Source organism: Copidosoma floridanum, unplaced genomic scaffold (assembly GCF_036245765.1).
Source record: "Copidosoma floridanum isolate Cflo_tuat_1 unplaced genomic scaffold, Cflo_Japanese_pri ptg000019l, whole genome shotgun sequence".
In the NCBI taxonomy this organism is placed as follows: domain Eukaryota; kingdom Metazoa; phylum Arthropoda; class Insecta; order Hymenoptera; family Encyrtidae; genus Copidosoma; species Copidosoma floridanum.
The window spans coordinates 13,445,679-13,470,562 of record NW_028321896.1 but is presented as its reverse complement, the minus strand read 5'-3'; the positions used below and the strand labels follow the sequence as shown (position 1 = coordinate 13,470,562).

At 42.7% G+C, this 24,884-nt stretch overlaps 5 protein-coding genes across 12 annotated transcripts; 2 read left to right on the top strand and 3 right to left on the bottom strand.

The window, feature by feature from the left end:
• Positions 1 to 1,707: 1,707 nt before the first annotated feature.
• Positions 1,708 to 3,614, top strand: LOC106642524 (NFU1 iron-sulfur cluster scaffold homolog, mitochondrial). 5 transcript variants are annotated; one of them, XM_089593119.1, is made up of 5 exons: positions 1,708 to 2,005; positions 2,102 to 2,514; positions 2,596 to 2,696; positions 2,841 to 3,077; positions 3,357 to 3,614. In XM_089593119.1, exons 1-4 carry the CDS (start codon positions 1,935 to 1,937, stop codon positions 3,039 to 3,041), a joined length of 786 nt encoding a protein of 261 aa, XP_089449245.1. In that variant the 5' UTR covers positions 1,708 to 1,934; the 3' UTR covers positions 3,042 to 3,077; positions 3,357 to 3,614. The 5 variants fall into 5 exon arrangements, with proteins under 5 accessions (XP_089449245.1, XP_089449247.1, XP_089449246.1 ...); XM_089593121.1 differs by lacking the exon at positions 3,357 to 3,614 and adding an exon at positions 3,331 to 3,354; XM_089593120.1 differs by lacking the exon at positions 3,357 to 3,614 and having other exon boundaries at positions 1,708 to 1,802; positions 1,895 to 2,005; positions 2,841 to 3,157.
• A 3,836-nt stretch (positions 3,615 to 7,450) lies between these two features.
• Positions 7,451 to 9,648, bottom strand: Nf-YC (nuclear factor Y-box C). Of its 3 annotated transcripts, none has more exons than XM_014359279.2 (5): positions 9,482 to 9,648; positions 9,078 to 9,210; positions 8,528 to 8,995; positions 8,301 to 8,465; positions 7,451 to 7,824 (listed from the first exon to the last, which is right to left on the bottom strand). In XM_014359279.2, the coding sequence occupies exons 1-5, from the start codon at positions 9,502 to 9,504 to the stop codon at positions 7,651 to 7,653; spliced, it is 963 nt and encodes a 320-aa protein (XP_014214765.2). In that variant the 5' UTR covers positions 9,505 to 9,648; the 3' UTR covers positions 7,451 to 7,650. The 3 variants fall into 3 exon arrangements, with proteins under 3 accessions (XP_014214765.2, XP_014214773.2, XP_089449066.1); XM_014359287.2 differs by having other exon boundaries at positions 8,301 to 8,420; XM_089592940.1 differs by having other exon boundaries at positions 8,537 to 8,995.
• Positions 9,649 to 9,918: 270 nt separating this feature from the next.
• Positions 9,919 to 11,753, bottom strand: IFT52 (intraflagellar transport 52). The gene is made up of 6 exons (XM_014359562.2): positions 11,516 to 11,753; positions 11,227 to 11,444; positions 11,057 to 11,165; positions 10,685 to 10,964; positions 10,353 to 10,601; positions 9,919 to 10,292 (listed from the first exon to the last, which is right to left on the bottom strand). The coding sequence occupies exons 1-6, from the start codon at positions 11,653 to 11,655 to the stop codon at positions 10,023 to 10,025; spliced, it is 1,266 nt and encodes a 421-aa protein (XP_014215048.2). The 5' UTR covers positions 11,656 to 11,753; the 3' UTR covers positions 9,919 to 10,022.
• A 362-nt stretch (positions 11,754 to 12,115) lies between these two features.
• On the top strand, positions 12,116 to 13,826 carry Trf (TATA-box binding protein-related factor). The gene is made up of 5 exons (XM_014357718.2): positions 12,116 to 12,499; positions 12,580 to 12,710; positions 12,921 to 13,164; positions 13,240 to 13,438; positions 13,523 to 13,826. The coding sequence occupies exons 1-5, from the start codon at positions 12,416 to 12,418 to the stop codon at positions 13,597 to 13,599; spliced, it is 735 nt and encodes a 244-aa protein (XP_014213204.2). The 5' UTR covers positions 12,116 to 12,415; the 3' UTR covers positions 13,600 to 13,826.
• 7B2 (Secretogranin_V domain-containing protein 7B2) lies at positions 13,726 to 15,561 on the bottom strand. 2 transcript variants are annotated; one of them, XM_014357707.2, is made up of 5 exons: positions 15,500 to 15,561; positions 15,213 to 15,309; positions 14,639 to 15,071; positions 14,375 to 14,565; positions 13,726 to 14,295 (listed from the first exon to the last, which is right to left on the bottom strand). In XM_014357707.2, exons 2-5 carry the CDS (start codon positions 15,285 to 15,287, stop codon positions 14,224 to 14,226), a joined length of 771 nt encoding a protein of 256 aa, XP_014213193.2. In that variant the 5' UTR covers positions 15,288 to 15,309; positions 15,500 to 15,561; the 3' UTR covers positions 13,726 to 14,223. The 2 variants fall into 2 exon arrangements, with proteins under 2 accessions (XP_014213193.2, XP_089449668.1); XM_089593542.1 differs by lacking the exon at positions 15,500 to 15,561 and having other exon boundaries at positions 14,639 to 15,087; positions 15,247 to 15,287.
• Between the last annotated feature and the right edge of the window lie 9,323 nt (positions 15,562 to 24,884).

Sequence of the window (24,884 nt, the reverse complement as noted above, 5' to 3'; positions counted from 1 at the left end):
CGTTGACGTTGCCGCCAGCATAATATAAGGATATGTACGTGTGTATAAGCTACAACGACGGAGAAGAAAAGAAAAAAAAACGAGCTTAAAGGAAAAAATCCCGTTTTACGAGAAAAGAAATGCCCCTCGCTTCGTTAGGCCAGGCGGGGGTGGGCTTTTATTTTTTAACGTTACAGTTACCGCGTCGTTTCGTTGCTGGAATAAACCATCGATAAGCTGACCTTGCGTGTTTTTCAACCCCTTCGAGAACGCGAGCTTGTTGGGTTCATACACGCTCCAATGATTTCCCCCCGTTGGATCGATCGAATCGACGTAACGGACGAGTATAGGATCAACGGGAGGAAAAACTGTGCGGCACGGGGTGATCCGGACGAATGGGAAGCCGAACAACGGGCGACAATTAAACGCAACAACCGACGCTATATCGTTTCCCCGGGCGAGTAACGCGAACGTTCAACAGGATTACAGCGTGTGAACACTGTGCGACTAAACCTGGCTGTATGTACGTTTACGGACAATGGGGGGATTACGGGGCTTTTACGCACGTAGTTGCACAATTTACGGACAGGGTGACGCTCGCGCCCAAATGCATAATATAATACATTGTATTTGGGAAAATAGAGCGACGCATCGGGGAAAGAATCTCGTTGATCCGTCGATCGAGCGCGTCGTTTTTACGGGCGAGATGCGAGGATCCAGGAGGTCGCCTGTATATTGTGGATGTGTTCCCTCTGCACTTGTACATTGTTCCCATCTCTTTCCCTTTACCAGATCGCTGAGTCGAGCAGAGATGTACCGTCAGGGGATGGGAATTTTTCGTGGAAGATCCACACCGGATTGAAATCTGTTTGGCCGTTTACAGGACGATGATGCGCAATCGTACGATCGTTACGCGCTACCTTTACACAATAATGGTTCTTTTCTTCTTTTTTCTTTCGAAATAATAATAATAATAATAAATGTACCAGTCACTATACCCATGTGTGGTTAACTTGGCCTTACCCTCGATGCAATACATTGTGTATTATTCGTAACTTCATTAATGTTTGAATAATATTTTCTAATGTCAAAATTGATAACTAATTAGGAAAAAAAAAAAAAAAAAAAAAAAAAATTACGTACGTTCCGCCCGAGCTTATCACCCTAATTGTGTCCACGTGCGGTCTGATAGCCCGATAACTCCGTATCGTTAAAATATACAATATATAATATGTCCTTTAGATAATAATCCAAGAATAACGACCACATCAAGTGCAAGCGATGTTTTATGAGCGATACCAACTTACTTAACGTTGTAAACGACGTAAAACATATTAACCGTAATTCAAGTACATTCATAGAAGATCGTTGTGTTCGTTATTGTGTAAAGAAAAGTCTTCAGCAGAAAAATGTTTTAAATTAATTATTAACAAGTAGGTACATTCCAATACCAATAGTAAGGTTTGTTCATCAGTGAAAAAAAAAAAAAAAAAAAAAAAAAAAAAAAATCTAGACTATTAGACTTCATTTAACGATTTCTTTTGAAACTCTAGCGTATACATTAAGTTAAAGAACGTCTTTATAATTAAAAAAACAAAGGCAATTATAACGTGTGTTGGGTATTATATGTTACTGTAGTAACATCTATATATTAATATTGGTCATGACAACACTGGATAAGGATGAGACACTATTAGTACGTTACGCGCGTGAAGACGACCGGGATTCCATACTTGGCATTCACTACGCACGTATTCTCTTGATTGGTTTCTTTGTTTGCTTTCCACTTTTGTCAAGTATTTTCTATAAGCTAGTATAAAAAAGTTATTATTCATCAATCACTTTTAACTAACAGACAACGTATATTTCGTTATTGTATTTAACAATAATATATGTGTATATCATCCGAAATTAGGTACGAATTTTTATAATACACAAGATTAAAGCACAATAAGATGATGTTTCTCAAGATGGGTGTATCTTTGACGAAATTTGTGTCGACAAACCTGGCCTGTAAATGCACGAGGTATTAATACTTTAATTTGTACTTAATTTTTTTTTATCAACTAAATGAAAAGTAAAGTATAAATATATATCGTTGAAAATTTCCAAACTTAAATAGCACTGCAAGGAAAATGTCCATAGCATTACGTCATTCAAAACCAAAATTACATTTACTGGTTGATCAAAAAAACGTAAATTTCTGGCAAATGCCAAAAAGTAGTATATTTATCCAAGCATGTGACACACCTAATCCAAACAGCAAAAAATTCGTTCCTGACGTCGAAGTTTTGGGTCCTGGAAGAACTAAAGAATTTTCTAATGCAAAAGACGCAAATTGCTCACCTCTCGCTAAAATCTTGTTCAACATTAAAGGAATAAAATACGTATTTTTCGGACCTGATTTCATCACCGTCATCAAGACCGACGATTCAAAATGGCAATCTTTAAAGCCTGAAATTATTTCCAGCATGACCGACTTCTTTGCCAGTGGTTTATCAATTTTACCAAAACCTCAAGATTCATCGGATACATGTAACTATTCATGCATACAATTGAATTGATCAACAAAAAAGTTTTTTTTCTCAATTTATACTTACTTATTATCATTAACAGTTAATGGAGAGGACGACGAAGTGGTTCGAAAGATCAAAGAAGTAATTGATACGAAAGTAAGGCCAAGGGCTCAAGAAGACGGCGGAGATCTAGTTTTCATGGTACGCATCATTTTTGTATTTAATGGTTCTACAAAATAATTGTGTTGAATTTACAAACTCAGTTAAACCCAATTACTCCTCGTAAGCCATTGGATTAGACTGGGCTTGGACTATATATAGCCATTTTTATTCCTTTGTGTACAGGGTTTTGAAAATGGAATCGTTAAATTGAAAATGCGAGGTACTTGTACGAGTTGTCCGAATTCTGTCGAAACTTTGAAAAATGGTGTGCAAAATATGCTGCAATTTTACGTGCCAGATGTCCTTGGTGTCGAACGAGTTGACGGCGATGCCACCAAAACCCCGGTAGCTGAACTGGATATGCTCGAACAAAAAAAAAATTGACAAATCTAGTGTTGAAGGAAAAGCTTGAGCAAAAAGGTACTTATTTAAAAAAATTTTGTATTCCTTTTGATATTATTGCTTTGATATTATTTCTTTGTGGAATTTCGTTAATAAAATTTTTGTAATTGAATTGAAAATCAAACGAAAATATTTCGTCTCTAAAAACTAATACGACTAATACGACGTACAGAGTCGTTTTTATCTACTTTATGGCTTTTATGGCTTTTATCTACTTTTCCCCAACGCACTACATATTATAACTTTGACGATTGCAAAATGTATATTTTAGCGTAATTATTGATTTGGCTCCCCCAGGAGTGAAACGAAACCATCCACAACACATTTTCCATTAGCGATCCAACGTGCAACTAAGCATTATCAATTGCGCGGTCCCTGGATCCTCCAAGACTTGCACGAAGATAGAAGCTCACGCGAGGTATATATACAATCAAATCCGAGGGCCGAGCAGGACTAGCCTACATATTATTGTTTCGCGTTGCTTGTAAAATAGCCCACTTTATCAGGTAAGACGCGAGCACCCCAATGTGGCGTCTGAAACTCCCTGTTTTCTTATACCTCAAGAACCAACCTATACACGGCATAAAGGCTAAAAAAAAAAAAAAAAAAAAAAAAACAGCAAAGGAAATAAAGGAAAGCCGAGAAATCAGACGTAGAGGTGATGTGTGCGAGGAGCTATTGCACGCTTGTGCATGAATACTTATAAGTAGGTGTTACACGGAAGCCAAGCCGAGTGCAGGTACAACCTCATGCAAGTAGTTAAACCCCTACAGACCACCCATGTACAAGCAGCTCTCGTCTACTGTTTCTATTCGCGGAATGTGCGGTATACCTAACATACATTAAGATGATCGGTTGTCAATGGTACGGGCGTTGAGCTACGGGCGGGTTTTTTAGTGCCGTGCATACAATATGTGCAGCCTGATATGGCGAGGGACATGTATAGGGACTAAAGAGAGGACGAAAAGGCATTTTTTCAACCCCCGAGCAGAGTATAGGTGGTGAATAAAAATAAAAATAAAATAATAATAATAATTAGAGCAGAGAGAAAGAGAGAGAGATGAGCCAGGGGTAGAAAAAAAAAAAAGAAGGCAATCGACTCAAATTTGCCCCCATTTAGCCAAATCGTACGTACACCCGCCCACGCTCCGTGTAATAAGAAGTTAGTATTAGATGCACATGGACTATAATATATATGTTATAATACAGTCTGTATCAAGCATATATATATATATATTTTCTCTTGCACACCCACGCTCCTTTAAACGAGCACAAGCTATATGACTATCGCACACGTGCGTCGTGTGTGTATAAGTGTGTGCTCTCGACCTACAGCCCCGTATATATACATGACGAATGACGAGGGATGAGGCACCCACACACGCACTATAGGGAGAACAAGCCTGGTTATACACTCGTCCGGACGCCGCAGGCAGCTGTCACCTTATACCTACACACGCCCGTGGCAAAGGAGCGAGAGTGAGAGAGATGAGGGGCCCCCGGAGCCATTCCCAACTTATCTGCACGATCTTTGTAAACATGTCGTGAAATCCGAGTATATTTCGTGGTCCGCCGGTGAATGCGTATATATATACATGTATATACAGTCAGTCCCCGGAGCCCGTGAGCACCCGCACACAAGAGACAGCGAGGGGGTGGCGATGGGGACCTCTCGAGAGAGGGCTAGCTTCAACCCCTCCCTCCGCTCCCCTGAAGGCTTTTATGCCGTAATGTTGGGTACACGTTGCGGGCCCCCCGAGCGACGGTACGAATATACACAGGTGGTATACATATAGCGGGGGGGGGAAGAGGGGAGCTTTCCACCGGCGAAATCCCGAGATCGCGATGGCGCGGTGCTCCTCGGGGGCGCCCGCTCCTCTTCTCTTCCGCGTATATGTACATATACACCGCGGTGCAGTACGTGAGTCCTGTGGTACATATACTTACAGTAGCGAGAAAAATTCCACGGGAGTACGATTATTGTCTATACGCGCGGGGGTGGTTTTCACATTTCTCGAAGTTATTAGCCCAATAACCCCTATACTACTTTTTTTTTTTTCCAAGGGATGCTTTCGAGTTGTTTCATCGTCTCGGAGGAGTTGGAGAAAAACGTTTACCCATGAGGTACACCTTCGTACAATATTGTATTCGGGATGAGTTGGTCCCGGTGCTCGCCACACATATATAGGTATACGTTTTCTTCTCTAGTCGCGTAATCCCCCCCCCCCTGGCAACTATGTATATAGTGTGAGGTTGATACGATGCACCCATATGCAGTGTTCCACGACGTCGCGTTAAATGGGGCACACACATATCTTTGTTCCACCCTCCCTGCAAACGTGGGTATATATATATATACCTTATAGACCCAACAATAGGATGCCAGGGTCTTCCTCCCGCGCCCGATACATCTCCATCGGTCTCCCTTTTACTCGTATGTACCATACGTATGAGATCCCTCTTTATTTTCCCTCATCTTTTTCGTCTCCTTTGCCGTTCGCTCAAACTTCAGCTCGTCGTGGAAAAAGGAAAAGCTTCCGATGGGCACTCTCTGACACACCGTGTACACAAAACTTGTATAGCAGATTTTATTTGCAAAGAGATATCGGTATGGTCTTTCTTTTTCCATTACAAATCTTGGCGGATGAAGAAAAAAAAAAACCAAAAAAAAAACGAAAAAAAGAATCCTCGGGAATTTCTCGATGCATCTCCCGAAATCAAATGATATAAATAAGAGCCCGTGGCTCCCCCCCCCCTGCGGCCAGTAGATGAAAATATACATATACACATGTGTTTTGCTGAGAGTCGGGCAGGTTCTCGAGTTTGGAATCTCTCCGGGCGCGTAGACGCATCCTCTCTTCGCGAGATGTTATCATCACGAGCGCGCCCCCCCAAACCCTCCCCACGGACCCCCTCTTTCCCTTACACCCTAATTTATTTCAATCCCACCTTGCGCGTACGTAAATATGTATATAATACCTGAGGGGCCCATGGTGCAAAAAGCTCGCGCTTGTTTCCTTCCTCTTTATACCTATAACTTTCTTTCTTTTTTTTTTTTTTTCCAATGAACTTTATCCAGCCAAAAATCAACGATTTTTCCTCCCTAGCTTTAATTGATATTTGCAACCGTTGATTAATACAATACGCGCAAGTGATTCCAAGCTAACGAAGCTCGAACGTAACATCAGTTTTATTCCTCAACGCATGAGTACGAATACTATTAGTTAACTGTTGATTAAACATCTAACCATTTACTGTTTCGCGCTTGTCGCATTATTATGAAATTAAATCAATATACTTACGTTATGTTCTCTCACTAGATTAACAGCGGGGGTTCGTTATGGTTTTCTCTCCATCGAATAATGGTAATCCGCCAAGTACTGATTTTTTATTGCAAATTTTGCGGGTGAAAAAGAAAGTGCACTGCCAATACTTAATTATTGTAAAAAAAAAAAAAGCCTTATAAGGGATGGTATATTGATCTACCCTGGCAAGTCGGTAAAACACCCGAATCATTTTCAATAATTAAGTTTGGCCCAATTGGAAAAAAAAGTTCCACATCCTCTCGACTTTTGCTGTACCCGCAAACTTGTGCAACGACGATAAAACAAGAAAGTAAAGAAACCTAGCTGAGTGATAATCCCCGCAAAAAGAGAGGAGGGGCATACACTTGCGCGTGCAGAGTCTGATCCGAGACAGGAGGGAAGACGTGGTTAAAAAAGAAAGAGAGTGAGATGGAGACGGGGAACCGCAGCAACGGTGAAACATAATCCAAGTTGCACCAGCCTCTCCGCGACTCTCTTTCTTTATCCTCGCGTCCTCCGTATGTACGGCTATAGGCATACCTCCCGAGAGTCCCGAGCTAAGGAGAAAGAGAGGTCCAGCCATGCGAGGCAAAAAGAGAGAGAGAAAAACGCCACGCGAATCAGATTACACCTCCACAGCGCTTTTTCTTTCCACAGCAGATACACACGATGCCCAAGCGCTTATCTTCATTCCGGAGCGCTTCTCTCTCTCTCTCTTCTCTTTGTCATCCCATCGCTTCTTTTTCCCGCGTCTGCTCTTTTGTTTTCATTTTGAACTTACGCCTCATCTCGCATCGACGCATCCGAGGGTTGACAGGTACGACCCGGGGAGCGGGTACCTGTGCGTCCGGCCGGCGATTTTTCTCAACTCGAGCGTGATCGAATTAAGCCGGCCGACTGTAATGGTCAAGAACGCTTTCTTCTTAACAGCTGGGTGGGCATTAGTCTGCGCGTTGCATCCGTGGATCAGTTTTGTTCTTTTTTTTTTTTTTTTTTTTTTTTTTTTTTTTTTTTTTTTTTCTGGTAGGCCATCGCTTTTTGTGAATTTATTAACTGATGTTAAATTTCAAAAAGTGCGGGCACGTGTTGACTTAGAAAAATATTTATTCAAGTTAAATATTTTTGTTTCTCAAGATCAAAGACAATGACTTATGTGAACAACAAGTGTCACTAGATTTCTCCTACACGATTATCATAATAACTTCGAGGTTTTCTTATAGTACTATAGTTTCAATTAAATTTACAAAATAACGGACAGCCGTACGTTTCGCATAATAAATCAAGTATTACTCGGTGTCAACTGTGCTGGCCTGCAGAAAAACTGGAGTCTGCCCACTCTGAGCTACTTGGATCAATTGAGGCTGAGCTTGAATCGGAGCAGCTTGAATTATGATAGGCTGCGAGCTTCCTCCTTGAACTTGCATTCTAATCATTTGTAACTGCTGGGGTGTCAATTGAATCTAAAACAAATTTTGACAAGTGATGAAAATCTGATTTCATTATTATAATGTTAAACTTTCCAAGTTAATTGAAGCAATAAGTAAATTTGGAGATTTGAACTGGCATGATTTAATAATAGCAGCTACTTTTTGTAGTATCATATGTTTATCGTGTAACATGTGAATTTTAATTTTACTTGTGTTATACAACCAAAACAACGTTGTCGTTATTGCCTTATATCGGTTAAGCAGTTTTGAAATGACACCACAGTTACTGACTGTTACATAGCTAAGTTTCGAGGGAAAGACGAATTATACAATTTAATATCATTTACCTTTGTCAGATCTTAGAAAATAGTAAATAAAACTTTCTATACTAGAGCTGGATTACGTTAAATAGAAGAATTATTTTCTCATTCTAACGGTTGCATCTCGTTTGCAACAGTACAATCTTTTACACAAATTAAACAAAAAGTGTTACTCTAATTTATATTTACCGGTATTTGCTGGATTTCCCCAGTTGGTGTGACTATTTGTTGCACTATTTGTATCCCTCCCGTTGCTGCTGTTGTGGCTTGTTGTGCCTGTTGCAGTTGGATAACTTGCGGTCCAGTAGTCTGTTGAGGAGTTTGCACAGTGATAGTTTGGGTTTGACCCGAGTCCTGAGATTTTTTTTGATTACTCGAAAGTTCAAGTATCAATTGATTAAAAAAATTTATCATACCTGATCAACTGGATTTCCTATGTTGATTGTCTGTATTTGACCAGTACCAGGCTGTACTATTTGTATTGGTTGTCCCGATGATCCACTACTTTGTACAGTCTGATTAGCTGATGCCTGCTGCTGTGCCAATTGAAAATAATAATGCACTTGATCCGAATTCATGGGCGTCCTGACTGCATTTTCGGACTGTGCTTTACTCTGCTTCAATTCATCTCTTGGTACAATGTCGATCAAGAAATCAAATTGATCATATTTCGTAATTGCCATGGCAATGTCATTTCTTTGCAAAGTCCTTCGCTTATTATCCTCTGTGTGCACCCATGCCCTGAGAGTCAACTCATGTATAAATATTTCAGCAGCCTTGGAAAACAACATTGGAGCTTCTGCACTTATCATTTTCACGTCTCCGTCCAATTTCATGATTTTTTTTATCCTTGCCAAAGGCAGAGACTGTGTTTTCAAGTCCATCTACAAAAAAATTTCGTGTCATTATCCGTGGCAGTAGCAACAATCACAACGAACCGATTCTATTGGTTGAATCAAAACACACCGTGGTTATCTTTTTAATTTCCTCTGTGACTTTTGGCCAGAATTGGTCCAATGCTTGCTGAGCTTCGGAGTTCCCGGCGGCTGCGATTTGCAAGTCGCCATTGGAGTCGCCTTCGGGTTCGCTGTCTTGGCTACTGAAAATTGGAATGAAAACAAGCATTTTATTAAATTATGCCGCTGATTAAAAACGAGGTTATGCAACAGACAAACAAGCGAAAATGATTTAAACAACAAAGGAATGACTTGACGAAGAATTCCATTTTTTAAATTCTAACACTGTATCGAACGAAATGAAAATTTAAAAAAACCTTAAAAATAAGCTGTCAAAGAATCATGTTTTATACATTAAAATTAAATTTGAGCGACGTAACCTTAATTTTGTGACGCCTTGGCGTCAGTACCTACGTGTTTACAAAAAAAACTGACATGTCGCGTTACTTTATAATACTACAAATACTGAAGTTTCACGATAACATGACTGTATTATCTTGTTTACAAATATTTTATACTTGTAACTCAAAAATAAACTGGTCTACTGTAACAAAATATAAAAACACAGTTTCGGAGCATTCGGAGCTTCTTTTTTGTTGTAGTTTGTAGTACTGTAGATGGTATACATATGTAGTACATGGTATAAAAAATCCGTACTTGATAAAGTAAGAAGTTACATTTATCGACAGAATCGCAGTTGTCTCGGAGCTTCGTAATTGAAGTTACAGATGGCGCTGACTACACCAAAACCGGTAAGGTAGAGCCAGACAATAGTTTAGCGCGTAATTTCGAAGAATCATATATAGGTATAGGCTGTACTGAATACTTAACTTTGAACCACGAAAAAACAAAACCACAGTTTTTGAAAAATAATAAAGTATAACCATCTTTATTCTCACAATCTTCACCAATCTGTCAAATATGAATGCAACAACGAATATTTGCCAATCGAGTATCAATTGTGGGATGATTTGTAACTGCTGATCTTCAAAAACACGTGATTCAAAATTTCCTTGGCCGTTAGGGTCTCGAAATTACTGATTAGCATGATAGCGCCGAACTCGCGGATGTAGTAATCCAATTCTCGTTCGCTGGTTGCGTCCGTATCGGTGACGTATTTGTTCGTCAGTTGCGAGAGCTTCAAATAATTCGAGCTGAAAGCCTCGTCCAGATCGTACAACTCCAAGGCTGGCGGTGGAAGTTCTTGAAACGTTGGAGGAAACACCTGGAAGGAAAAGAAAAGAGATCAATTGCAATCGACGATGCTTTGATTGACGAGACTCACGGAGGGCTGGACCGGTGGCAACGGAGTCTCGAAATTCGGAGCGATCAGGCTCAGAGGCTCGTGCTTGACGTTGAGCTCGTCGTAGGCTTTCAAGCTTTCTGGCACCATATCCAGATTAATCGAGTACAAATCGTATTCGAACAATTTTGTGTACTCCCTGGGTATGTCGACGCTGTCCAAGTCTTGAGTGCAGACCCGTGGTTTGTCGGCTTGTTGGGTTATGTCGGGCACAAAGTTGTACTCCCAGTACTGAGGATGAGGGCACAAATATGGATTTTTTTCAATGTACATGTTTTGTCGCAAAAATGTATAAACATAGTCAATGTAATTACGTCGGCGTCATCGCTTTGCATCTGGGATGTTTCGACGGGCTCGGATTCGAAAAACCCGAAGATCATTTCTCGAAGCTGGTCGTTTTTTTCCTTGTCTATGTAAGCGTCGGCAAGCACCTTCGACGAGCCCAAGACCACAAGTTTTCCTGATGTTGTTTTTGAAGAGAAATACGCGCAAATCGGCCGATTGGTGGGAATCGTTATCGTCCCGCTCGACACAGCAACTATCGATGGTTTCACGACGTTCAACGTTGCGCCGTACGGATACAAAAACTTTAATCTACGAATTAAAAAAAGACACAAAAAACAACACTTTATAAAACCAAATATACATTATACTATACCCAGTGTAAAATGGATTGAAAAACTCACTCTTGGTCTTCGTGATTTTTCGAAAACACCGACTTGTGAGACAAGCCCTTGCTGACGGTACACTCCTTTGGATGCAAAGTTTGATGATAACTCATCCTCACGACGCAATCTGCAAGTTCACCGATTATCTTTCATTGCGTTCCAAGTATTTGAAAAAGCTTGCGACTCACCGTTATTAATCATTATTCCAAATTCCTCGAGGATAAAGTTGATGTTTGTGTTGAATTTTTTCTCGCCACCCTCGCCGAGCGTGACCAAGGCATTTCCACCTGAGTTGATAAACGTTCTTATCGAGTTCATTTCCAACTCTGTGAACTTGTTCCGCGGACCAGCCAGCATTAAAATTTTCCCGGTCGACAGAAACTCTGCCGTTAACACGTCTGTGTTCCTGTGAATTTTCCAGAACAAAATAAAATGAATCGACATTTTACGAATCGTATTTCCAAAATATTGACTTACTCGATGAATTTCCATTTCGGTTTTAACTTCCGCTGCAGCACTTTGTACTCTTCGTTGAGTTTCTTTTCGTTTTTGGAGATATCGAAAATGACGACGTTCGCCGAGTTGTCATTCGAAGTGGGCAAAGAATTCATTGTCATGGTCCCGCAATTGTTTGTTTTTAACGGAAAAAAGAAGAAAAAAAACCAAAGTGTATAATCTCAACTCATTTTATTGGGTTGGAAACAATTTCAGCACACGTAGACAAACAGATGTAGGGGGTGAGAGCATTGTTGCTAACAGCAACCACTTTCACATCAAACCTTGCCCTTCCAGTTGGTTCCAATGATTTTCTACAAATATATTTAATTCTTTATTTTCAATGATTTTTCAAAGAAAACAATGTTGTATTCTCAAATGTTGTGTAGACGTATGTCCAAAAAGATTAAGACTTAAGGATTTAACAACAAATAAAAGATCCTGCGGTACCTAAGTACGAGGAAAAATGTTTTAAAAGTTTGCCCCCAGAATCAGCGCTCCCTATTGGGAATCGTGACAAGTAAGTGACGTGAGTCGTGACTGTCGTGAGTCGTGAGCTGAGATTTAAAGACTCGTCGGACGTCGGCGACGTTGGCGTCGAAATGTTTTCGATAAGAATTTGAAAGTTCGTAAGCCAAGTCATACTAATTTACTAATCTTATCTGCTAGTTAATAATAGGCATGATAGTATACAGCAGAGTTATACAGTGTATTTGGGAAGCGTTCTTTGTGCGGTCGGTTGTCCCTTGTTTCAAGTTTACTTGTAAAATTATACCAAGTACTTGTACCCTTCTAATCCCTACCTGATCCCTACAAAGTATACCTACTGCAAAGTGTTTAAAGAGAACAAATATTGGCGGATGCATAGTTTGGCAATAAAAAATGACGTCTGTGCAACCTGATGAAACAATGGCCAGTCCGGAAAAAAATGCTATCGAAGATGGTTCCATGGCTCCACCGCTCACTGTAAGTACCTATAAATCTGTCAGGAAGATTGAGGTTAAGCCGGACGTTTCTGATGGACTCCAGTGCTTGTACTTTCGCAGCCAAATGTTCCGAGGCCGAGTACTTCCTCGTCCCAGGCGACGACCGTGGTACCCGTCAATCCCCAGACGTCGATATCTGCTGTCGTACCGTCCATAATTGCTGGGAAAGAACTCGTGGAGCCTCAATTACAGTAAGTCTTTTGTATATGTTTGCCCATATGTCTCTGTACCTAGTACGTACAGGTGCATAAACCTAAAGAGTAAGTACAACATAAACAAATAGAACTAAGCCTGCTTGCAGTAGCAATCCACGTGCGGCGTGCTCCCGACATATATATCCTCATTATTGCATCATGCAGACATCTCTATCGCAGCATAGCGTTTACATTTGATTATTACAGAAATGTTGTGTCAACGGTCAATCTGGGATGTGAACTAAGGTTGACCTACATCAATACGAGGACTAGAAATTCAGAGTACAATCCTGCCAGGTTCACAGGTCTAATCATGCGAATACGCAATCCTAAAGCCACAGCTTTGATCTTTCGCTCTGGCAAATTGGTGTGCACTGGAGCCAGATGCGAAGAAGACTCGTTTTTAGCTTCTAAAAAGTTTGCCAGAATAATACAAAAGATTGGTTTTCCAGTGAGTGTAGATGACATTTATGTATTGAATGATATGAGTCAACAGTTTGATTATGCATGCGTTTTTACTGACTAGGTGAAATTCAGTGAATTCAAGATACAAAACATCGTGGCAACTGCAGATGTAAAGTTTCCAATTAAACTTGAATATTTGAACAGTATGCATCAACAGTTTTCCAGCTATGAACCCGAGTTATATCCTGGTTTGATATACCGAATGATCTTGCCACGTGTTGTGTTACTTATTTTTGTAAATGGAAAAATAGTATTGACAGGTAATATGTAATCAATGTTAATATGTGTTCTGTGTGAAACAAATTTTGTTTCATTATCAATGACGCTTACTTCTTTTATTTCAGGTGCAAAAAATCGCCAAGAACTAAAAGATGCATTGGGAAGCATATATCCTATACTAAGAAGCTTCAGAAAGCAGTAGCGTCTAAGTGTTATTGATTTGATACATTTGCATACAAGACCAATCTGTGTATTTATAGGCATTTGTAAATACTACATTTGTACGTAGAAAGTATTGAATTCAGTTAATAATAAGACAATGGTTATTTATTTCACTTGAAAATATATTTGTATGTGTATTTTTGGACATTATATGATAGGTAAATTCTGCATATTCTTTGGTCATAATCTACAAAAATAAAATTCAACTGACAAATACAACAAGTCCGTATGTTTGTATTAATTTATGCCTTATAACTATTGATATGAAAGTTTGGAGAAGGAAAAATGTTTATCGCGATATTTCATCAGAGAGTACAATACGTGTCTTCCGAGGCAGAGAAAAATATAAAAAAATTATTTTCGTTTTTTCAACTGTTCCATACAGTATTTTTTTTTTTTTTTTTTTTTTTTTTTTTCGACAACTAATTTATCTTATTGAAAATTGGTCTCATCATTCAAACCTTGTACTTCACTTGTATAATTCCGAGGAACTGACTGGAATACTCGCTATTTTCGCTCGTCTGTGCTGACTTTTGTTGGATGCCTGGCTCATTAAAAAAAAAAAAAAATAATAAAAAAAATACACTTCTCGTGAAAAATACTTTTAAAAGCCGACGTTAATGCCCTTCTTGGCTGCGATTGGCAATTTTTCTCCGTGAAAGAACGGGTTTTCCTCCTACAACAAAAAAAAGAACCACCAAATTTCAGCATACAGTGTTCCAAAATGCATCAATTGAACGTCCACTATTTATCACCTGGAATCTTTCGACGATCTGATCGAAATCGGCGTTGGTCATGGACATCGCGGACAGAGAATTGTCATCTGGCTCCGGGACACTTGGACACTCGAGCATGTGCTCGGAGTCGCACATGCAATCCTGCGCGCTCTGGTATTCACGGCTGAAGGCTGCCGTGTTCTCGAAATTCTCGATGCAGTTGTTTTCGCCTGCGAATCGTGAAACGCACGTTGCACTAAAGAGTCGAAACAAAAATACGATCATTATCAGGCATTAGCTCACTGGTGTAGCCAACGGGACAGGGGTTGGGAGGCGTGCAGTAAGCCGGCAGCTGGCTCTCCGTCTTCTCGTCCTTGCTCTGCTTGCCAACGGCGGCGGCAGCCACCCCGGGCTGGACTTTGTTGTGCCTGTCGTTGGTCTTGTAGTTGTTGTGATTGTTGTTGTTGAGAGCTTGGTTGCTCCAGAGGCTGCTGTGCTGCAGGTACTCCTGGTCGCGGATGCTGGCCTTTGGATTGAGCGCGTCGATGCTGTCGTAGTCGAAGGGCAGCTCGAGCGGGATCTCCTTGTCGGAGAGGCCGCGCAGGGCCGAGGACGACTCCCGGCTGTCCATGTAAGGGTCGCCGGCCTCCGCTGCCGCGAGCTCGCTACCCATGCGCTCGAGCAGCTCGCGCAGCATCAGGTTGTTCACGTTGAAGTACGGGGACACGGAATCGGACTGCGCAGTCGAATGTCACGGAAACGTGAGTCAGTGATTCATTAAAATGATAGGGTGCTTACACCGTATTGTACACCACAGAGTCATCATCAATGTATTTTATATTGTTTTTCTTTTAAAGTTATATATATATATAGTTACCCTCAGGCCCATCATGTCGTGCATGAAAGCTTGCGCCCCAACGATGGCACCGATGACGAGAACGTACCGATACATTTCAAAGAGTTGCGAGACGATCCTGCAACAGATACACCAGGACCAACAATTAATCGGATTGGAACAGTACCTTGGACTTGGAGTATGGCTGGTGGACACAATCGGAGCTTTCGACCACCGAATCCCATGATTTTACTTCCAAAGCTCATTTTAAGCACTTTAAGCACCGATTGATCCAACGATGATTATAAAAACACTAGAAAAATACGTACTGTCGAGCGTGTTTGTTGTCACAGCTGGCGAGGCTTGCAAGCTCGCTCTGTGCAATAAGAGAGGAGGAGCAAGCCGCGCGCATTCGTGGCGTCAGCAGCCGCGGGAGGACGGAAGAGCGCATGAACCCATTCCTCGGCTCAGGGTATTGATCGGTCCTTTCCGTGCCCGTAGCAACTATATATATTATACTCGTGGAAGAAAACTCCCTCGCGCGCATGTACACGCATATCGACTACCGACGCGTTGTTTTATACTCTACTCTTCTCTCGTCACTCGTACATTATATTCCGTTCTTTTTTTTGCGTGAAAAAATGTTACTTGCCCGATCGATCGTCAACGAGGCCCTTATTCATATGGGGATTAATCGTACATTTTTTCCTTGATATCACGTAGGGTCCGTTTACGTAACTAAATTGGCATTTTATAACATTTTGTACGATACATACACGATACGTATCGTAAATGCAAGTCTTGCGTTTGATCAGTGACTTTTTTTATACTAATTTTTAACTCGGTCCGTCACAACGAGACGAGCTTACTCTTGTCTTTGATAAAAAAAGATATTGACGTTCAAAATCTCAACGAATGATTTCGTTTCACACGAAATGTCCTTGTGAAAAAAATTTTTTTTGACGCCTCGCGCATTTCTTTTTCTATATACTTCAAGAAATACGCAAGCGAGGATCGATACCTTTTTTTACCGCAAGAAAACCCGTGTTCCTAAATATGTTACATGGATACACGGTTACATCCATAAAAATACCTTGGGGGGGGGGGGGGAAAGGTTTTTTTACATCTCCGGAAACTCCGTAATTTGTGAAGCTGTACGTTATACTCGGTGTTACATTTTCTTTAGAGCTTTTTCAACTTTGACAATGTACATCGTGCCCGTCCCAAAAAAATGTTTAATTCATCCGAATACCAAATTCATGTATCCACAGAGGCATGCGGAAAATGTCAGCCCTGACCTCGAGTGTACGCCTCGAAAGAAACTTTTTTAATGGCTCGGGGAGAGGGAGTTACGAGGGAGCTCGTAACTGTAAGTTTTTTTGAAAAATCTGCCACACGTATACATTAATTCGTCCTATTATGGTGCAGATTGGGATCAGTTGGGAGGATACGTACAGAGATAATCGCGCCATTCCCACAAAACCTGTTTAATATAAGGATTTTATTGGTAAAAATAAAATTTGAAGAGAAAAAAAAAAGACCACTGCAAACTCATGATAACTTCGTTCGTCGCTCGTTCCCGAAGCACCTAAAAAGCTGCGCATCACCAAAAAGAGTACACATCCCTACGTACAATTATACGTAATGAACGCAGAGTAACGACAAACAGTGGAGGCATCGCTCCTCCCCCTCCTTCCCCATTACGGTGGCTAACGCAATATTCGAGCATCATAAAATAACGGGGGAGGTGGATTCGCGGCTGGTGCGGCTGTCCCCGATGTGGCGGTGGGATAACTTCCAAGTTCGCTCCCACCCACCCCAACCGCTCCCGATGATCAAAGCGAGGCTCTCTCTCTCCGACGTGCCACTCCTGTGTGTAGCGTGTATGTGTATATATTATATACATGTATGAAATCACCCACGCTCAAACATCCAGGCTTCCCCTCGCATGAATGATGATTCGCAGTTGCGAGAGGGCTTGCTTCGTTCGATTTCGGTCTCGTTTTGTGTTGCGTAACGGATACGCGTCTCTACGCAGAAATTAAACGCAAACCTCTCTCTTTTTTTTTTCAATCATTGATATAATACATGTGACAATTGTTTTACTGTGAAAAAAAAACAAAAAAAAACAGAACTTGGAGTGGTTGTTGGGCCCTATCTACAATTTCGCGATATTCAGATGTTACGGAACACTCGACAAATGCAACTTCCAGGTATAGGTGGGGGCTGATTTATTGTTCAACACTCGCTCTCTGCGATATGATGGATGTTTTGCCCTGCGAATTGGCCTTTGCTGGGTACGTTGTTCTTTTCGAGTGGAAAATAGATATGTTTCGCGTGGAGCTATAGTTTCTTGAGCAACTGTGATCGAACTACCGCGCAAAAGTTCCCAAAAACGATGCATATGATTACGCTCGACTTCTTTGTAGCAAATTCGGCAGAATAGTACGACCTGGGCTGGTCGTGTGAAAATGATGTGATATACAGAACCCTCGCCGAGGGAAACTGAGAACTCGCGAACCGCGGAAAGTAGATAAGGGAGAATTTCAGTTCAAACGCTCGGTACTCTCGCTCCCTCAAGAATATAACTATAAACGCGTAGGAGCTTTGGCTTACGTGTAGTTGTTGCCTTTTTTTTTTTTTTTTTTTTTTCAGTTGATGGTATTTCGGTTTTGATAAATTGCACTGTTTTTTCAATAGCATACTATAAATAAGTAGATCATATACAGGGCGGGTTCATGTTACTCGATTAACTTCTAAATGACGTCGTAAGGGTACATATTATATGCATTTTATCATCGTAACGCGACATTAATGGGACAACTTTAACTTACTCTATCCTGTGATCTACTTGTTATTTACAAAGAAAAAAGTGTGCATCCAATATTTTCTGATAATCTACCTATTTTATCTGACGGATATTATAAATTTTTTTTTATACTTTAGTGCTCATCCTTATAAATTACACTCAAACGTTTTTTTTTCATCTTTTCTTTCATTAATGGTTATTATAAATGTTTTACATCATATTGTAAGGAAAAAAAGATTTGGGTGATTTATTTCTAAACCCTTACGGTTCTGAGTGACACACAACTATGGCATTCAAGAAATCAAACAATAAATAAAATAAAAACAAGATATTGAAAAACTGAAACGCGTCACACTTCTTTTATTTCATATTCAAGAATTTCGTAATATTCCCGAAGGCACGTGGAAGCTAAAAATGTTTCTCCCGAAAACTATTTTTCCAATTTTCGAGGACTCCCAACTCGAATATGTTTGTGAAATTCCTCGTAAAAAATTGAACACTCCCAGCAAAATAAATAAAATGATGCACAGGTAACGCAACGAACAGTTGATGGCACGTGTCAAGCAAACAAGCAGGAATCTGTCGTTTTTGTATACGTCAGGGTAGTGTCTCGAGTCCTTTACGCCTGGCATTCTCCCACGCGCGCGAGTCACGTGTGACCATTTCCACCCGACGATGTATGTATTATGTACCACTCAGTTTTTGTCGCTTTGCCTACAAATACACTCACCTCCCTTAATCACAGCTTCCAACTCAAATTACACTCTTGTACGAGTAACTCACTCTCCCGTCCCTTCTATATGGCGCAATCAATATTATTTCCCACATGACTCTTTGAGCAAAGTATCGACAAAGCCACTATTCGCAGTTTTATTGCTTCGAACGGTGGGGCCTTGTAGAAAAGAAATTCTCGAGAGTCGGCATGAGGTTTCAATTTGTAGGGCATAAAAAGCTCTCCCTTCGTTTCGTATAGGAGAAAGTCGCAATTGGCCGGGAGCACGTTCGATTTCGCTCTTCGGAGGTATGACGGAGAAATACGTGACACGCGTGCGGGATTTTTCTTTCTCCCTTGCTCCGACCACTTTTCATCGACTTCCCTCCATCGCTGGAGTATTTCAAAGTCCATGCTTTTAAAGCTTTTCTTTTTTTTTTTTTTTTCTCTCGTTAATACTAGTTTTTAAACATTAGTAAGTCAATCAAAGTAAAATTATTACATTGAATCCTGTACATTTTGTCTGGGATGGTTTCGAAGTACTGCTTTGTTAGAGACAACAAAACTAATGATACAAATGGAACTGTCGACTGTTACGAATGACACAGTCAGATAATCCGATTTCGTTTTTTTTTTTTTTTTTTTTTTTTTTTTTAATCCATTCCCCAAACGCCCAGCGTAATCTTCTTACGAATATTCTTTATGATAGGCATCTTCTCTCGTCTCGACAGTCTTGTTCCAACCTCCAATTTTAATTTTACTTAAATACATTGAAGCAACTGACAAATAAAGAAAAATAAGTCATTCTTCCGAGAATTGTAATTATTTCTATACGAAATGGCTTAGATTAGAGAAAAATGTACCTAATATCGATGTAAATATCACATCAAAACAATTCAAGTCCAACAGTACAATGACGTGTTGTAACACGGGGACCTTCAGTCGGATTTGGGCGCGAAGACTACGATATTCGTGATTTTTTTTTTTTTTTTTTTTTCTGCTAATAATGTATTGCATCATTTATGCTAAAAATTAGTTTACAAAAAATACATTAAAATAAACCTTAGCACCCGAAACTTATAGCTGCTAGAAAAATTGTATTATCGTTAATAGAGATGAATAAACAATGCGTTTCAGCAAGCAAAATGCACTTTACTCGGGAAATGTTCCCCTCGAACTATTTGAAAATCCATGAAATAATCCACATTTTTACGAATATTCATCAAGTACACATATTACGCAGACAATGAGCAACCACCACCTCCGCATGGCGTTACGCAAGAGGTCATCGGAGCACCTCTAAAAGCCTCGCGACGCATCGCGAGAGACACCACCGGGCAAACACAATCGAATATATACCCCCAATACATACGCGGAGGAACAATAGGCTGCGGTCTCTCCCCTTTCCTCCCCACGAGTTCCCGAGCATGGGCATCGATCCCCTCCCGCGCAGCATCACCGTACAGCGGCAACGTCTCTCGCACGCCTCTACGTATCTCGGCCACCTCTGTCCCTCGCCCTTATCTCAACGAGCCGCTCCGCACAGCCGCCTTTTCATTTAATCTCGAGAAAATGGGAGATCCCCCGCCTTTTTTTTTTTCCATCAGCCGGTGCGCGCTTCTCCCCTCGCGACGAGTTTGTCCCTCCGGAGACCCGTTGGCTGGGACCTTTTTTTTTTTTTTTTCTCTCACTGCTCGACGAGAAGTGTTAATTTCATCGAGGACAGCCGAGTGTTTATTGCGCGTTTGATGGCCCGAGGGGGGATGTAAAACGAACCGAGAGACTGCGAGGGTATTTTTTTCCATAAAATCATTCGCGTACACCACTCGAGTGGACCTCTTGTTTTTCGGTATAAATACTGCACGCGCGGGCGTTGTAATTATGCCCCGCTGACGCAATAGAGAAAGCGAGAGTGGCGTGGGTGGAGTTTGGATGGCCGAGCGGGGCTTTGCGTTGCCGGTGTATTTGCGTCCAACCTTTTTACTTTGATTTGGTTACCGTTACAATTTAATAATATGCCGTACATGCTGTTTTTTTTTCATTGATTTTCGTTGGATGCTTTATGGTGCGTGTATTTTACAAAGGATTTCTTGTTAAACGATATTTTACGGTAAAGACGCTTTTAAAGAAAGTATCTTAAATTTTTCTACTTCGAAAATAATAACATATTATATACGTATAATCGGCTCTACACAGCTTAATCAAGTTTTCAGACTCATTTGAATATTTTGCATACAATTGATTTCATTTTGTAGACTTAGTTTGCAATTAACAGAAGGAGAAAAAAAAATTCCTCGCCAATTTACCATACCAAGCTTGAAAAGAAAAAAAAAAAAGAAAAATTTCTAATAAAAATGTCGAGTGTAAAAGTTTTATAAATTTGAAGAAAAACACTTTTTTGTATGTATTGATTTGTATTATACAGAATGTAACGTATGGTGAAAAAAAAAATACGATTATAGTAAAAAGTCAGAACAAATCGACGTTCTACAATAAAAACTTGTAGATCTTTACAAGATTTTATTTTTTTGCATGGTGCACGCATCCTTACAATCTAATTTCAAAGCTCGAAACGATATTTTTTTGGAATGTACCAAAAAGTTGTTTCGCAACATTCAATTCTGAAGGCGTTTATTACACTCACACTTGTCGTTCCGGTGATAAATATCAGTATAGTGTCCTGAACGCAAAAGCTTATAAAGTCCTCGTCTCCAACGATCCTGAAATCGCCAATTTCAAGCGACACGACCGACTGATGTAGTACAACTTGTATCCAAATTATTTCTTTCTTTTATCGTTGATGAAAAAGAAAGAAAAAAAGAAAGAAAGAAAGAAAAATGTCACCAAATTAAGTTGACATGTCAGATGAGGGGGATAGTGAAATCTCGACGGAAAAGTGTCTGGTGAGCATTGCAAAACAGCGCCAAAAAATAACCTCAACCTAACACGACCCCGTGGCCGCGCAGGGCAAAATTTGCAAGTACCTACTCGACAAAGCGAACGGACTCGACATCGAGCGCTACGAGCCGTACATCGACGCGCTGGGCCGTCTGTTCCGGCCCACTATCGAGCGCCGAGCCATCGGCCTCGCGGGCCACTTTGCCAGCACCTCGAAAACACCCGCGGAACTGAAGAACGGCCTGGACCTGTGCCTCGTAACCTCGACAACGCTCGAGCGATGGTTCAGGAGCGACGGGTTCGCCGGCATCTTTGTCGACTCGATACTCCTGCCCAACCGGTTGGACAAGCTCGGCTACGAGCTCGGGAGCCTCGGCTGCCCCGTACCCGAGCTACACCTCGATTTTACTCGCGCGTGCGACTTGTACGCCTCCCTCGACCACTGGATCCAACACTATCAATCGACGTAGGTAAACGCTGGTGCACCTCATTTACATTCCCACCCCCCCCCCCCACTCCCCTCGCCACCCCCCACAAATTTTCGAACAATAGTGACTCCCCAAACCAATTGTTTCGTGTAAAAGAGTGATTTTTACACCAATCACATGTACTTTCGGAAGGTTTGAAAACTACGCGCCAGCACCGGGAATCGAGGTCAACCCCGGTCTACCTACGAAACGCAAAGATAATGCGCCCCCGAAAGGAACATGCCCAGCGACCCCCGCTCCCGATACCCTAGCCTCCCCTCCGGCCAAGGATCAAAGGAAAGTCAGCGACCCAACGCGTGGTTCTTCGGGGAAAACCGAGTGCAGCCAGAGCAAGGGCGGAAGTAAGCTCAAGCTGGTTGGTAACGAGGTTTGCCGGGTGGGGCTTCCCTTGGAGCCGAGAGCTCCCGAGGAAAAAGGGAGAAGCCGGTTGGGTTTGACGGCTCCCGGTCAGAGAAGTCGCTCGATTTATTTGCTCGTCCCTTTTGTCTCGTTGCGTCCAAACAAAACGAACGGGCGCTCGTTCCAGAAAAGTCGTGCCAACACCCGAAGGACGTCCGCGATTCTTCGGACGACCCGGCTTGTACCGCGCGTGACGATCGCATGCGTTGCAAGCTCGACAACGTCAAGGCGAAACTGTCCACGTTCACGGCCAGGATGTCCACGAGGAACAAACAAAAGTGCCCCGCCCGGGAGGACAGCGCCAGCGAGTTGGACGAGCTGTACATTCGCGTGTGCGGACAAAAGGACATTGACGAGTCGACGTCCTCCAAAACGGAATCCGACCGGTCGACGGGGTACGAATTTGTTGTCCGATGTACGGACGTGAGCCCACGGATGAATGGTTGTCCTCTCGTTTCGAGTAGGTGCGAGCGAGAGGCTGGTTCGGTTGGGCTCGAACGAGACGCCAGACTGAACGATTTCACCCCGTGCTACTGTGCCGCGGACACGAGGGGCGAGGAGGGGCTCGAGTCCAAGTGCAAGAAGAAGCTCGAGAAAAACATCAAGCAGCTGAACAGCGAGATCGAGGAGCTGTGCCGCACCACCATACCCCGCGAGTTGGACAAATTCAAACCGACCGGCGTCACCCGCGACGAAAAACCATTTCGAGTCGGCACGGGTGACAGGGCAGCCACCAACCGCTGCCCCAAGGGACAGCCAACCAAGAATGCTGGAACCAGCGCGAACGCCGCTGAAGATTGCGTCGAGCTGACGAGCATCTACATAAACGAGGTGGCTCTGTGCGGGTGCAAGGATAGGAGGAGCAGGAGCGTCGGCGTCAACACCGAAGTCTGTAGGAGAACCGGGGTGGATGCGGGCACGAGCACGAGGTGCGCGAGGTGCGGAGAGAGCTCGACCCAAACCTCGCCGAACGAGGTTCCCGACAACAGGAACACTAGTGGCAAGGAACGGGAGATCGGAAACGTGAGTTATGCAAAAAAGGACTCGGACGTGGGCTGTGTGGTGCGCGACAGAGGAACCAACACCGATGAACAGCTCGGGACTGGAGACAAGTCCGGTTGCTCGAACGGCGCGTCCTTGGACAGCGCGTTGAAACAGTTTTGCGATTCATCCTGCGACAGCACCGCGCTAGCCGGTGCCATCGTGTCCAAGATAAACGAGATAGTCGAGCTGAACGAGCAAATTCGCAAGACCTACCTGACCGCGAAAGGGGACAAGGAGGTATTCTCCACGTGTGTCCAGACGACCGATGGTAAGAGATCCAGCGACAACGTGGGTGTTAAGGTCCAAGTGGCGGCTTCTTGTGTATCCGTAAGCTCGAGCATCCGGAAAAACGGAGATTCTCGAAGCCCGGTTTGCGATCGGCCGAAGAGATCCACCCCGGGGCAACCGAGCGTTGGGGCCGATCACGCGAGGAGGGACCCCTGCAGGGTCTTACAGAGATGCCAGGCCAGCTCGAGCGAGTTCCGGGTCGGCAGGGAGGACCGCACCGTAAGCGTGCAGGTGTCCAGGTCCACAAGCAACAGGTACTCCCGCGGCGACGCGTGCCCCAGAGCCCGGCACGCCCCGAGCTCTCGCTGCCAAAGGTGCCGCTACGTCCAGCGGCCCTGCAGGTGCTCCAGGAAGGCCAACTTCCTCAAGTTCCTCTCGGACCACCTGACGCGCGAGGCCTTCGACAAATGCAAGAGGATGTTGCGCTGCGTCCTCCGCAAAATCATCGAGCAGGCCAAGGCCCTGAACGAGCTACGTCGTCGGCGCTGTCGTCTCGAGCGCGAGTGCCGGTGCTGCAAAAGCGAAGAATCCCAGTCGAGCAGCCACTCGGACACCCAGGCTCGCTGCGAAAGGACGAGTTCCATCGGAGAAGAGCGCAGCGATTCCGAAAATCCGAGGAGCTGTCGGCCGAGGTGTCCTACGAGGCACCGGCTCGTGAAGGCTCGATCGTCGCCCGATTACAGCGAACTCGAGGATCGGAGGTGCAGAATCGATGCCTTCGCGTCCAAGTGGGGTAACAAGCCGTGCGGGTCGTCAGCGCTGCCTCGCGGAACACGGAGACGCTGTCGTTGAAGCTCTGCTGGATCGTACGACTTACGTATACGGGTTGTTTTGTTTGAGGAATAAACTTTTTGGTCTAAAGTGAAGTTGCGTGTGCGTTGTTTTCTTAGTTGTTTGATCAAAGTAGCCGAGTACGACGCCGTTGATGGCTAAATAATAACAAAGACAATAGACCAAAATGATATAGTCGAGCTTGTATAGGGCATCTACTCTAATTGAACGTTATGTTCTTCCCCCTTCTACCCTGCTCTGCTTCTCTCTCTCTTTTCCTTTTCCCCTCTAAAATTGAGTTATCG

Excerpts from the sequence above, each read along its gene's own strand:
- LOC106642524 (XM_089593119.1), top strand. The coding sequence starts at position 1,935 with ATGATGTTTCTCAAGATGGGTGTATCTTTGACGAAATTTGTGTCGACA. Across the intron at positions 2,515-2,595 it reads TCAAGATTCATCGGATACAT|TTAATGGAGAGGACGACGAA; the intron begins GTAACTATTCAT and ends TATCATTAACAG. Across the intron at positions 2,697-2,840 it reads GCGGAGATCTAGTTTTCATG|GGTTTTGAAAATGGAATCGT; the intron begins GTACGCATCATT and ends CTTTGTGTACAG.
- Nf-YC (XM_014359279.2), bottom strand. The coding sequence starts at position 9,504 with ATGTCAGTTTTTTTTGTAAACAC. Across the intron at positions 8,996-9,077 it reads AAATTAAAAAGATAACCACG|ATGGACTTGAAAACACAGTC; the intron begins GTGTGTTTTGAT and ends ATTTTTTTGTAG. Across the intron at positions 7,825-8,300 it reads GGGAAATCCAGCAAATACCG|ATTCAATTGACACCCCAGCA; the intron begins GTAAATATAAAT and ends AATTTGTTTTAG.
- IFT52 (XM_014359562.2), bottom strand. The coding sequence starts at position 11,655 with ATGACAATGAATTCTTTGCCCACTTCGAATGACAACTCGGCGAACGTC. Across the intron at positions 10,965-11,056 it reads AAAAATCACGAAGACCAAGA|ATTAAAGTTTTTGTATCCGT; the intron begins GTGAGTTTTTCA and ends TTTAATTCGTAG. Across the intron at positions 10,293-10,352 it reads TGCCACCGGTCCAGCCCTCC|GTGTTTCCTCCAACGTTTCA; the intron begins GTGAGTCTCGTC and ends TTTTCCTTCCAG.
- Trf (XM_014357718.2), top strand. The coding sequence starts at position 12,416 with ATGACGTCTGTGCAACCTGATGAAACAATGGCCAGTCCGGAAAAAAAT. Across the intron at positions 13,165-13,239 it reads TACAAAAGATTGGTTTTCCA|GTGAAATTCAGTGAATTCAA; the intron begins GTGAGTGTAGAT and ends TTTACTGACTAG. Across the intron at positions 13,439-13,522 it reads TGGAAAAATAGTATTGACAG|GTGCAAAAAATCGCCAAGAA; the intron begins GTAATATGTAAT and ends CTTTTATTTCAG.
- 7B2 (XM_014357707.2), bottom strand. The coding sequence starts at position 15,287 with ATGTATCGGTACGTTCTCGTCATCGGTGCCATCGTTGGGGCGCAAGCT. Across the intron at positions 14,566-14,638 it reads CTGTCCCGTTGGCTACACCA|GCGAAAACAACTGCATCGAG; the intron begins GTGAGCTAATGC and ends CACGATTCGCAG. Across the intron at positions 14,296-14,374 it reads AGATCGTCGAAAGATTCCAG|GAGGAAAACCCGTTCTTTCA; the intron begins GTGATAAATAGT and ends TTTTTGTTGTAG.